Source organism: Coptis chinensis, chromosome 7 (genome assembly GCF_015680905.1).
Source record: "Coptis chinensis isolate HL-2020 chromosome 7, ASM1568090v1, whole genome shotgun sequence".
Lineage (NCBI taxonomy): Eukaryota > Viridiplantae > Streptophyta > Magnoliopsida > Ranunculales > Ranunculaceae > Coptis > Coptis chinensis.
In genome coordinates, this window is record NC_141462.1 from 10,929,393 (window position 1) to 10,941,258 (window position 11,866).

Consider the following 11,866-nt stretch of genomic DNA (forward strand, 5'->3'; position numbering starts at 1 on the left):
CGTCAAAGTTGGTCAGAACATTAATCCCTCAATTCAATTGCTAAAATATCGTAAACACGAGCAACAACCTTTTCTTGAGTACTTGCAACAAATAAAAAATCGATTAAGGCACATGCAATTAAATAAATAGAGCTAACCAATTAACAAGCTATTAAGTGAATAACAAATAAATTGTCAACTTCCATGCACTAATACAAACCTAACCCCTAGGTAACTCAACAAGTAAAAAGATGTACTACATGAGGATAGACTAGTTGCACTAGTGAGGAGTTAAAAACCCCAAGAACTTAAACATATATTTCTCACACCTCCAATATCTCTCTCACTGCTTCAACTTCTACTCAAGATATCTTTCGGGTGCAGCTCCTCAAAGAGTTAGTTTATATCACATTGCATAAAATTATATGCAGACAATCATATCTTCACTAACTCCATTTCTAGAAAAAATTTGTATTCAATCAAATCAATTTTAAGACTATAAGCACTACCAAAAAAAAAATTCGGGTTTTCTAGGTGGCCTCATTCATGGTCGCATTTTTCGCGTTCTTGTTACATTGGAGGTTTTGAGGCTAAAAATGTCGCCCCTTTTGCAATGCGCCCATTTTTTTTTTGACTTTGACCACCACGCCAAGAGAGACAATGTCGCACATGGTTTTTTTTACTTTTTCAATTTGGTTTGTCACTTGGGGGCATCCCGCGGCTAAATCATATGTTATCGCCGCAGCTGTAGGCATCTCGCAGCTAAAAACGATTTTTGTCGTGGCTTCTAGCCTCGGATGGAGTTTTTAGGGCCCATCCCGCGGCTAAATCATATGTTATCGCCGAAGCTTGGCATCATTTTGCCTCGGATGGAGTTGGGCCGCGGGGTGTGGTTGGCCGTTGCCAAATGGTTAAACAATTAAACTCGTAAATTTTAATATAGAAAGAAATGAAAAATTGGACCGGCTATTTATTTCCATCTATCCCGCCCATGTTTTTATTATCTCGCGCCTAAAAATCGAAAAATTCCCATTTTCTCCATTTTCATATCTTCCCCCATTCATCCGTTTTTATTGAAAGCGAACCAGGTACCAAATTCATTTAATTCCAGGCAAGCCTTACTGAATTATTTTTGTGTTCAGTAGAAAAATCGTAATTGAGTTTCTTAGACAAGGTGCTTGGATTTACCAGAAAGGAGAGAAGGTAATTGGGTGACCTCTTGCTCTTTATTCACTGTGTTGATTTTGTCAAATGAAGTAGAGTATTAACTTGAATTTGACTTTCTTGTTTAGGGGTGAACTTGCTAGAGATGTAGAATGAGTAGATTTTGTAAAGCTATTCAAGTGTAGGATGAACCTTCATGATTCATTTGTTAAAACTTTGGAACTCATCTTCAGTTTTTTCATATTAGAATTTTTTTTTTAGCTTAACGATAGAAAGTCAGTAGAGTTGTGGAAAACATTTTTGATATTCAAGAATGTGAATGGTGGTAATGGTAATCTAAGTCTCATATATACTTTATCAGTTATCACATACTCACGTAATATCAGTCACCATTGTAAACTATTGAGAAGATGCTAATATATGAAATAAGATTATAAGCAATGTAAATTTTAGTAAATTCTATGAATGCCAGAGTTTACTATCTCTTTGCTGAAAACTTTAATTCACAAAATTGTGTTTTCAGACGTAATAGAGAACTTTGAAATATCATGTTCATCCTATTAATTAGAGGGTGAAAATGTGTTCAGCTAGTTCTTGTGAAGCGATGAAGTTGACTAGAATTCAGCGCAAATCTTGAACAACATTCACTCTTAGAGTTTTACTTTTTTTATTACAACGTCAAACCAAGTTAATTATGGCTGGGGATGTATATAATGGTGTATACATTTAAGATATCTTTGTGGAATTTGGCCTTTTCTACCTGATTCTAAATTAGATATTTAGAGTCAGAAGAGTGGTCTGTTTATGGCTTTATGCTAATGCATTCTTATTGGTCACTTCTTGATGGCTGACTCTGTATGTACTAAGTACATGAATCTACATTTTAGTACAACTAAAACAGGACTAATTGCAACTTTTTTCACAATTCTTCACCAGCAATCACATTCTAATTTGTAGAGTGTTTATTTAATTTGGGTATCCATATTTTATCCAAGAGTTATACGTAATCAATAAATAATTAACTTGAAGTAAATAGCTAAAATAGGATCATTATGAAGAAAAATCATGGATGGATAATAAAAAGAAGAAGTAAAACCTCAACAAATTTGTGGATTGGCTCTGTATTGCCAGAGATCTCAATTGCTTCTTGGGTCTTCTTAGAAGCCACTTCAATAACTGGTTCAGCAATCTTCACCACTTGATCACCAGATTTTTGCAAGATAGGCAATACTAATCTGTTAAATCCTTGAATAACATTCTTAGAAAAATCCAAAACGCCAGTGCCCACTTCTTGAACTTGATTGATTGCACTCTCCACCCAAAAAAACAAAAATTCAACAAAATTGTAAGATGGACATGTGAGGAAACTGAAATAATGAGAATTAGTAAACTATATTTACGTTAGTGAGAGTTGTGATGATTTCATCTTTGGACAATGCATTGACATCTTTTGGAGAAGTTGTGGACTTGTGGCTGGGGTTCATGTACCCACCAAGTGTTGCGAGCTAGCTAAAACTTTTGTGCCCAAAACAACAAAAATATTAGCTAGCTTCTCTCACTCTGTTGTTTTTCAAGTGCTAGAACACAACCACGCCCATCTCCCTTAGTGAGCATTTCCTAAGAACCCGGTACCTTCTTAGAAGTGTGGTGCATTTAACCGACATTGGCTGTTCTTGGACTTTAAATACAAAAATCCTGAAGACGTATAGAATGTTTCCCAAAAACCAATGAAATCCATTTAACAGAGTAGCTTTTGGTATAGAATGTGATCTGTTATCAATTTAACACAAAGAATAATCTCCAAACTTCCCAAACTCTTTGAGATTGTGTCTGCGCACAGTTACAGCATGAAAAGCAGAAGCAAAAAATATATCACTGTTATCCCGCTAATTCTCTAACTAATGATAAAAGAAGTAAAAAATATATATATTTAATATAGAGTTTTCTCTTACAAAGAATTGTAGAACTAATAGAGTTCAAACCTTTTCGCAAAGTGGATTGCATGTACATTTGATTAATGACTGAAAGACTGAACTCAGCATATCTACTCCAAATATGAGGCAAGAACTCTGGACTTGCAACAACTAGGTACACTGACAAATGATCTCCATTGCACCCCTTAGGATAAATCAGCACCTGCCTACCCACGCAAATGATAAAAATAAGTGAGTACAACACATTTTTTGCAGTTTCATTTAAAAAAAATCAATAAAGTGAGAGTAATCAATATGCCATTTACAACCGGAAGTTTCAAATGCATCGGAATAATGCTTCTTGGTGTACACCTTTGAGAAGTTTTTTATAGTCCAAGTAAATGTCGTCATTGGATATCTCCATGTTGGACGCTTTGCTCAAGCTATTAATAAAAATCAACAAATAATGCTTCTAAAATTCTACAAACTATACACACTTACACCACCAAAACATCTACATATAACAAGAGAGTTAATACTACTCACATTTCACTTTACTATCTACGTCGAAAAAGAAAAAGTAATGGTTACCTTCCATAGGTTGAAGAGTAGCTAAAACTCTAGCTAGTGAATGAAGAAGTGTTAATGGAACTTGAGTTGTATATAAAATGTATCACGTAAATATATGCACACACTGAAAAAACAGGTTACACAATTATAATATATATATATACTTACACACAGGCTTCTTCTTGGGAAAGTTTACAAAAAAAGTCTTATGTTGACTTTCACATATTGGTTTAGTGGGATTTAGAAAAGTCTAATAATAATACGTAGAACAAACAAAAAAGACTAAATATTATTATTAAACTCTCTAAATCATCTATAAAACATGCTTTCTGAGGGAAACGAGGAGGAAGATAACTGTACTGTGAAGCTCGGGGGGTTTTGACTTTTGGGTGACAGGGTTTTAAGGGTAATTTAGTAAAACACCACTGACTGAGAGTAGCTATCTAGTGGGCTTTAATGGTGGGCACTGAGAAAGACCTACGGCCCATATACTCTATCCAACTCAGCAACTGCTAGGCTGCTAGTTCATTATGCCAAGTTTATTAACTGTTTCTTTGTGAGTCTTGTTTTGCTTTAGGGTTTTATGTGTTTAAAATTGCTTTTTGAAATACTTTGTAAGCTCACTTCAAGATCAATGAACAGGAAACTCCATCAAAGATCAAATGAGTTATTAATAACATCAATATGTTATCATACACTTATATGTACAGATATTATGCGACTAAGGGCCTGTAGCCCTGCACCTCATATTGTTGGCATCTTTCAGGCTTTCTATACAACCATGGGGACACACTAACGTTGACTGATCGAGCATCACCTAGCTTGTAGTCTTTTAAACTTCATCAAGGAAAATGCGAACCGGATCACAAATGTATTTTGAGGTTATAACATTACACAATGCCGTAAAGCAATAGAGCATCTTTCACCGACACTAAAACAGCATAGATCCTTACAACCTGCTTTATCTTGGCACGGTCAACTGGACATCATTCAAGCAAGACATGCATCCAGACAAATGCAAGCCCCCTCTATTGGAGCGTCTAAGTTGTAGGTGTACTCTGCTGAGTCCCAGCTTCAGGCACATCCCATCCACTGTATCCAGCTTGGGCTTGGGAAAAACTCTTATCAAGAACGTAGTCATCATCATCAAGTGAGCGGAGCAAACTTTCTGGGCCAAAGGGGCTATGCGGACAAAAATTCATTTGGTTGGTTTCTGTCATCTGTCCTCATTCCTCGTCTCTCCTTTTCGTCCCTCTCTCTCTCTCTCCACGCCCTCTCAATCTCTCCCTCTCCCCGCTCACGCCCCCATTGCATAGCAGTATACTAGTATATGATGTTTGACTTTTCAGACGCCTGTTCGACTCTGCACAAGTTTGAAGCCCGACCCATAAATGTATTGGCCCGGCCCGTCAGCTTTGGTGCATAATCCTCATCATTTATCTCTTTCTTTTCTTTCTATAAATTCCATTCCCGCCACCAAAACGAGGACAAGTACGAATCTAATAAGATTCTCATTTTGAAGTTTTGCTTTATTTTATGGTACGTTCTTTTTCATATTTTACACCAAATTTCAACTGTTGGTTTATATTGCAATAAATAATAATTTCGAATGTTATTAGTGTTTTACGTAAATGCTAATTGTGAATTTTGTAAGTAGGATTCTGTACATCATTTGTATTAATGTGAAAATGCAACTACTTAAAACATGTTCCAGAGCTGAAAAAACTCAATTACCTTTAGTCGATACCCTTTTAAGCTCAATCTTCGAGTTACACATTGTTTATGAATATCCTTTTTCAGTGAATTTAACATCATGTGCTCATATAATTGTTTTGTTAACATTTCATCGTTTCTTAGATGGATGGTTCGACTACGTGTTCTTGATCAAGCAAGGGGCTCCCATGAGTCAAAAGTCTTTCCATTGTTATTAATTGGCCAGTTAAGTACAAACAAATGTTTGACTTGTTGCTTGATAGAGTATAACCTATTTCAATCATATTTAGTATAAAAAATGACAATCTCCTGGCTGTCTCATGCTTGTCAGAAGCTCAAGAGAACTCCATTTTCATATTTACTCACCCAAGCCATCTCTGATCCTTTAGCTTTGGTTTCTCCAGCAAACCCTAGACTCTCAGAATCATTTCATAAACTTCCTCTGCATCACAAAATATGTGGACCCCAATTGCTTGGACGTCCATATAATCCTTTTGTTGTTGATCTTCAAATTGACCATTGTGGCTTAAACTTATATAATGCCAAAATCTGTACATCTTCTGGAGCAAACAACGGAGGGAAGCAACATGATGTTAACAAAGGATCAAATATTCAGCACTCATGGATTGATCTGTATCTTCCCGACTCAGTGCGCCCCTACGCTCAGCTTGCTCGGTTGGATAAACCAATTGGAACCTGGTTACTCGCTTGGCCATGTTTGTGGTAAGCTTCAATTTTTTTTTTTTTTTTTCTTATATTTTTTTTTTTCATTCTTATTAAATTCATGTATTTTTGGTTTTGGGTTCAAAATTTCTTTGGAAGATTTAGATATAGAAAACTGAGGTCACTTTTGAGTAAATCTATTGAAAAGCATATACTTGGACTTATAATGCATACATTTATAGCTATGTTACAAGGACACACTATATTTTAAAAATAACCTGTGTCGAATACGTATCCACGTGTCGGACACCTATCAGACACTTATTGTATGTGATATACCACAATTTTTAATATCTTGCTGTGTCAGACACTTCGTATCCGTGTCGGATACGGACACACCTATCCGTGTCAATGTGACTTAGATTTATGCATTGCATGTCTTCAAACCTTTTCTTGACAACGTTATCCATGTTCTTTTAATTTAATGATTATATCGTAGTTTCTAGTAAAGGTCCTGTAGTTTATTAAATCTTTTGGATGTTTCACATAGGGCTTCTGTGTTAATTTGAAATTGCTGTGCGGGTGGTGGTGGATTTTTGTTGTACCTGCTCTATCTGTATATTCCAATCTTGTTATTTGACTTTGTGAATTTGTTGAGGGTGTGTGTCTTTGGTAAGGAGTTTGGTTCTATACATCAATTGACACCATTTATATTGGTAAATAATTTTCTTAAGTGAAGGTCTTTGTGCTGCCCATCTCTGAACACTAAATCTTACTTGAAATTGCTAATCCATTGCTGTAGGTCAATTACCTTGGCAACACCTTCAGGAAACCTTCCCGATGTTAAGATGTTGTTACTGTTTGGTTGTGGATCTTTGCTTCTACGGGGGGCTGGATGCACAGTGAACGACCTCCTAGACAGAGATATTGATCCAAAGGTCTTAACTTCTATTTTATTTTAAAGAAAATATACACTGTAGCTCTGTTCCTACAAATTTGTGATTTGTAGTTTGGTAGAAACGCAACGTCACTATGTTTTGTTGTATTTGTTGACTTGCGCTTGTCTATGTCTTATCAGAAAGCATGTTTTTCAATATATTTTAACTCATGAGAGTTGGTCTTTGTATATACAAGATGGCTTGACTAGAAGAGTTGTGATGAAATCTAGATATAATTTGCCATCTAGAACTCATTTGTTTGATGAATCAGTTTTTCTGGTGGCAATACTTCAGTAATAAAATTGTAGCCCATTGATGTTCTATTTAGATTGTTTGTAGACTGTAACATGTGCACACAATTTCCCGTGTTTCTTCATTTTGAAATTTTGATCAACTCTTAGCTTTATGATATGTATCAAGTCACTTATCAGTTATTATCTTTGTGGACACCATTTTTTCTCCTCCGATAGTATCCATGTTTTGGCTTCTTATGTTAAGTTCATCGGGTTGTCTTGCGCCTGATATGAGCTTTTCTTATATCAAAATAGATATTTTATAGCGAACAGTTCAATGATCGAATAGACAATTATCTGGGTTCATATGACAGCCTTACGCCTTAACCTACCCATGCATTGGTTTTCCTCTGTGATTCTTTTGGTTGAAGGCCCTTAACATTTGATATTGAAGTCGTGTGGATCTAGGAAGGAAAACTACATTTGGGATGGGGGAGGAGGAGAAACTTGGTAGTGTATGTGGATGGGGCTGAGTTTCTTTTGTTTCTAAGAGGTTGCCCTGCGCATGCCACCTTTAGATGCCCGTGTGAAGCTAAAACACTCTGTATACCTGAAAGGTTCCACAAGCTGAGAGTGAGGACCAACATAGTGGAATTTACTACATGTATATTGATACTTAAATAAGTTACACATCTAGTTTGATGATGAGCTGGATTGGCCAATTGGATTATAATTATCTCCAGTGTCCTACTAACCACAGTAGGCAAGCGTTCATCAGTAGGTTTCATTGATTAATTATTATGTGTTGCAGTTCTCTCCTATTAAATGAATCCTCATACTTTTCAAAATCACAACTTTTAGGAAATCCAAAGAAGAATACGAGTTCCCATGTCTATACAGAGTAGAGTTATATTATTCCCAATGAAGAAGAAAGTTTGGAAAGAAAAGAGAGTACGGATTGATTAGTTCGGCCTTCTCTCACACTTATTATATAAGAAATATGTAAGGTTTACAATATAGAAACTTGGAAGTACCTGCCAACATATTGTTCTTCTTGTTGGGATTAAGAATGTGCGGCACTTCTCGTCTTATCTTGATTTTACCCTGCAATATGCAACTGATTTCTCTTCCAATTTGAAATACTTTATATTGTCATACAATGAGCAAGTCTGAATCTAGTGCCTGTGGTTTCTTGATTTTATTGTTTAATTACTAGTTCTGTATGGCAGGTGGATCGTACTAAACATAGACCAATTGCAAGTGGCCTCATAACGCCATTTCAGGGGCTCAGCTTTCTTGGTGCTCAACTGCTCTTGGGTCTTGGGATTCTTCTTCAGCTAAATAATTATAGGTCAGCTGCTCTTTCTATGTGATCGCTAAGAATATCTGGGTGTCACGAAACAGCATATGTAATCATGCTGCTGTGCAACTTATGTGTTTGGCTGGACTTAAAAATGAAGATATTAATTTCAACTGTTTATTGATCTTTAGAATGATATAAAGGAAGGGATTTTTCACAAAATTTTTGTTATCTTGTTTCAAATCCACCTATCCATGCTAAGTTTTTCAACTATGAGTTGCATTTTCTTTAAAAGCTTGTAATTCGAGTTTCCATTTCGAGGTTTCTGTTCTAGTACCTTTTGGTATTATTGATTTGACATTTAAACTTGTTTGTGTAGTATATTAGAGCTAAGAGCTTATCATATTTTATGTTTTTTTTTCCAGTCGTGTTCTTGGAGCATCCTCATTGCTTCTTGTCTTCTCCTATCCTCTCATGAAGAGGGTGACATTTTGGGTAATGATTCATTGAACAGCTTTTGCTTTCATTTTTCTAATGCAAAACATCTAATGACAAGTTTACCAACGTTTCATTGGTTACACATATGCAGCCTCAAGCATATTTAGGCTTAACCTTTAACTGGGGAGCTTTATTAGGATGGGCTGCAGTTCGAGGAAGCTTGGATCCTGCTATAGTCCTCCCACTGTACTGTTCTGGAGTTTTCTGGACACTTGTGTATGATACTATATATGCACATCAGGTATACGTTTGGAAACAGTTCAATAATTTTGGGGATGATTGGTTCTGCTAGAAGCAGGATATGATTTTATACTCAATAATCACATTCAGGATAAAGAGGACGATTTGAAAGTGGGTGTTAAATCTACAGCTTTGAGGTTTGGTGATTTAACAAAGAACTGGGTCACTGGTTTTGGTATTGCGTGTATAAGCAGCCTTACTCTGAGTGGATATAATGCAGGCATTGGTATTAAATCTTCCTTACCCAAGTCTCAACTGTGGTTTTGGAAACTGAATCAGGATTGTATCATTTATCTGTTTGCCTTTTTCAGGATGGCCATTTTATCCTTTTCTGTTGGCTGCATCTGGGCAACTGGCATGGCAGATTTGGACTGTTGATTTGTCAAGTCGTGCAGACTGCGACAGGAAGTAAGTAGTCATCACTCTTATCATCTTCAACCTCTTTTCCGTAAATTCATCTGTAAGAGTAATCATGTTCTGGTGCTGAGCATGACTGACAGAGCTAGGCGGTAACTTTTCTATTGCTGACTATACTGTAGCTCACTGATGCACCATTTCCACCTACGTTTGGTATATATAACGCACCAAATAATTTATGGTCGGCCAACTGGAATAAAGAGATTCTGCGAAGTTATTGTAATTGCACAATATCCTCTAATGTTCAATAGCTTTGACTGGATTTCCTTCACCTGGCTTTTGCCTTGTTTCTCTATTTTTTGTTACTTGCATTTTGGGGATCATAAATAAGTAAAAAAGATAGAAAAAGAAAAATAAAAAAGAATTAGTGTTGTGACTTGTATGAATGCTGGATACTATCAAAGTACTTGAGAAAGTTGTTGTATATCCTTCGACACATTTCACCATGCATCTTTTTTCCATTTTCTTTTCAACCAAATGAACCAATATACTTTGTAGGAACCCAGGAAAAAATTATTTAGGACCTGTCATGGTCATAAATTAGGTTAAAAAAGATGTGCAAGTCTATAGGATCTTTAAGTAGAGTGCCAGAATATAATTTATGTTGCTGAGGATGAGTTGTTAATTGTTAGTCTTGTTACCAATCAGGTTGATTGCATCTTTTACATTTCAACATAGTATATGATGCTATATGTACTTAACTGCATCATATAATGCAGATTCCATTTCACCAACCTTGAGGGTGATAGTAAAAATTCATAAACAGTTACTAGTCAGGCTGGATTTCGTAAGGTTCTAATGATCTATGCTATGAGAACAGAAAACAGTAACAAGTCCTGTTTTGCAGAATATGTACTCCACAAGCGTCAGTACCCTATGGTTTATCATTCTTGGAACATGTCGCCCTTTTTCAATTTTCAATCACCATTAAGTTAACATTTCCAATTTTGGTTGCAGGTTTGTGTCCAATAAGTGGTTTGGAGCACTTGTTTTTAGTGGGATCTTGTTTGGAAAACTCGCATCGTAAAGAGGGGGACTAATGTTATTATTCAAGGCGTGGATCTCCTTGAATAACGACTCCAGGTCTTAGTTCTTCGAATCTCAACATTTCCAATCCTTCCCTTTTTGCAGTTGAGTGTGATCCTTTTGACTACCTGTCAATTTTAATGCGGGGCCTGGGCATATGTTTCTACTTGTTGAATTCACGAATCCGCATTCCTCATCGATTCTATTAGTATCTGAAAGGAGGAGAATTTTGTGGAAGAGATTTCTAGTCCAGAAGAATGAGAAGAGATAATACCATTAGCAAGCTCAGATGTCCGAACGAGCCATATCAGGAATAAGTGTAATTTGAATTTGCAAACTGGTAGTTTTATAAGCTCCATATATAATTTTACACAGCTTGAAAGTCCTGACAAAGTAACATTCATTTGTTTTCGAATTTATTCTTCAGTGTTCTAATTGATCACGGTTGGATTGCCGTAGTGATGTGGTTCTTGTTAGCAGCATCACTCGGCAATTAGCCAGTGTCCAGACTCCAGACCAACTTTTCATGGGCTCACAGGGATACAGGGAAAGAGATTAAATTGGAATTTGGGAAATAACTGAGCTGCATACGTTGTAAGGTGTTGTACAGGTGTGAACTTATTTAAGAGGCTGTAAAGTTCAAGCTGCTGTACTCTTGATGTGAGATTTTGTTTATCGACTTCTATTTTGGCAGATTTTAGGTATTAACAAACTGTAATCTTATATCGATTTCATCCAACAGTGGTGAACTTTGGAAAAACAAATGATGTATACAGAATTTCAAATGTTATTTTTATCTTTATCTTTATCTTTATATATATATATATATATATTATAGCTCTACTCTCTTCAATTGAGGAAGCGTTTCTAGAGTGTCCATATCTTCACAGAGACTCTAGTTTTTTTTTAACTCTATTACTAAATATAAAAATAGATTTTTCTAAACTCTATTACTAAATATAAAAAAGTAGGATATAAATAAGGAAACAATTTCATCTAGAGTTTCACTGACTCTCTAATTTTTTCTAAACACTGAAACTAATTGCGAAAAACCAATCATATTTAGAGTTTTATAGAATTTTCAACTTTTCCTAAACAATATAGCTAATTACGAAAAAAAAAAATACTAGACAAAAAACTAAATTGCTAAAAATAATAATTTCCACCGAAAACGATTTTCCTAAAACCCTTTTGATTTGATGTGCCATCCAC

General features: G+C 35.7%; 1 protein-coding gene across 8 annotated transcripts; it reads left to right on the forward strand.

Annotated features, from left to right (window-relative positions):
• The first annotated feature begins 888 nt into the window (after nucleotides 1-888).
• On the forward strand, nucleotides 889-11,450 carry PPT1 (polyprenyltransferase 1). Of its 8 annotated transcripts, none has more exons than XR_015200753.1 (12): nucleotides 904-1,067; nucleotides 1,122-1,182; nucleotides 4,393-5,165; nucleotides 5,484-6,062; nucleotides 6,805-6,940; nucleotides 8,403-8,524; nucleotides 8,899-8,968; nucleotides 9,063-9,212; nucleotides 9,302-9,437; nucleotides 9,523-9,619; nucleotides 10,586-10,994; nucleotides 11,082-11,450. XR_015200753.1 is itself a non-coding variant. In XM_086569951.1 (11 exons), the coding sequence occupies exons 4-10, from the start codon at nucleotides 5,638-5,640 to the stop codon at nucleotides 9,587-9,589; spliced, it is 1,023 nt and encodes a 340-aa protein (XP_086426077.1). In that variant the 5' UTR covers nucleotides 889-1,067; nucleotides 1,122-1,182; nucleotides 4,393-5,165; nucleotides 5,484-5,637; the 3' UTR covers nucleotides 9,590-9,619; nucleotides 10,586-11,450. The 8 variants fall into 8 exon arrangements, 6 of the variants coding, with proteins under 6 accessions (XP_086426077.1, XP_086426073.1, XP_086426075.1 ...); XR_015200754.1 differs by having other exon boundaries at nucleotides 10,586-10,973; XM_086569951.1 differs by having other exon boundaries at nucleotides 889-1,067; nucleotides 9,302-9,378; nucleotides 9,547-9,619; nucleotides 10,586-11,450.
• The last annotated feature ends 416 nt before the right edge of the window (nucleotides 11,451-11,866 follow it).

Bases quoted from the DNA above. Each gene is read 5' to 3' on its own strand.
- PPT1 (XM_086569947.1), top strand. From the start codon at position 5,638: ATGACAATCTCCTGGCTGTCTCATGCTTGTCAGAAGCTCAAGAGAACT. The intron at 6,941-8,402 runs GTCTTAACTTCT...TCTGTATGGCAG, and splicing joins ACAGAGATATTGATCCAAAG to GTGGATCGTACTAAACATAG. The intron at 8,969-9,062 runs GTAATGATTCAT...ACACATATGCAG, and splicing joins TGAAGAGGGTGACATTTTGG to CCTCAAGCATATTTAGGCTT.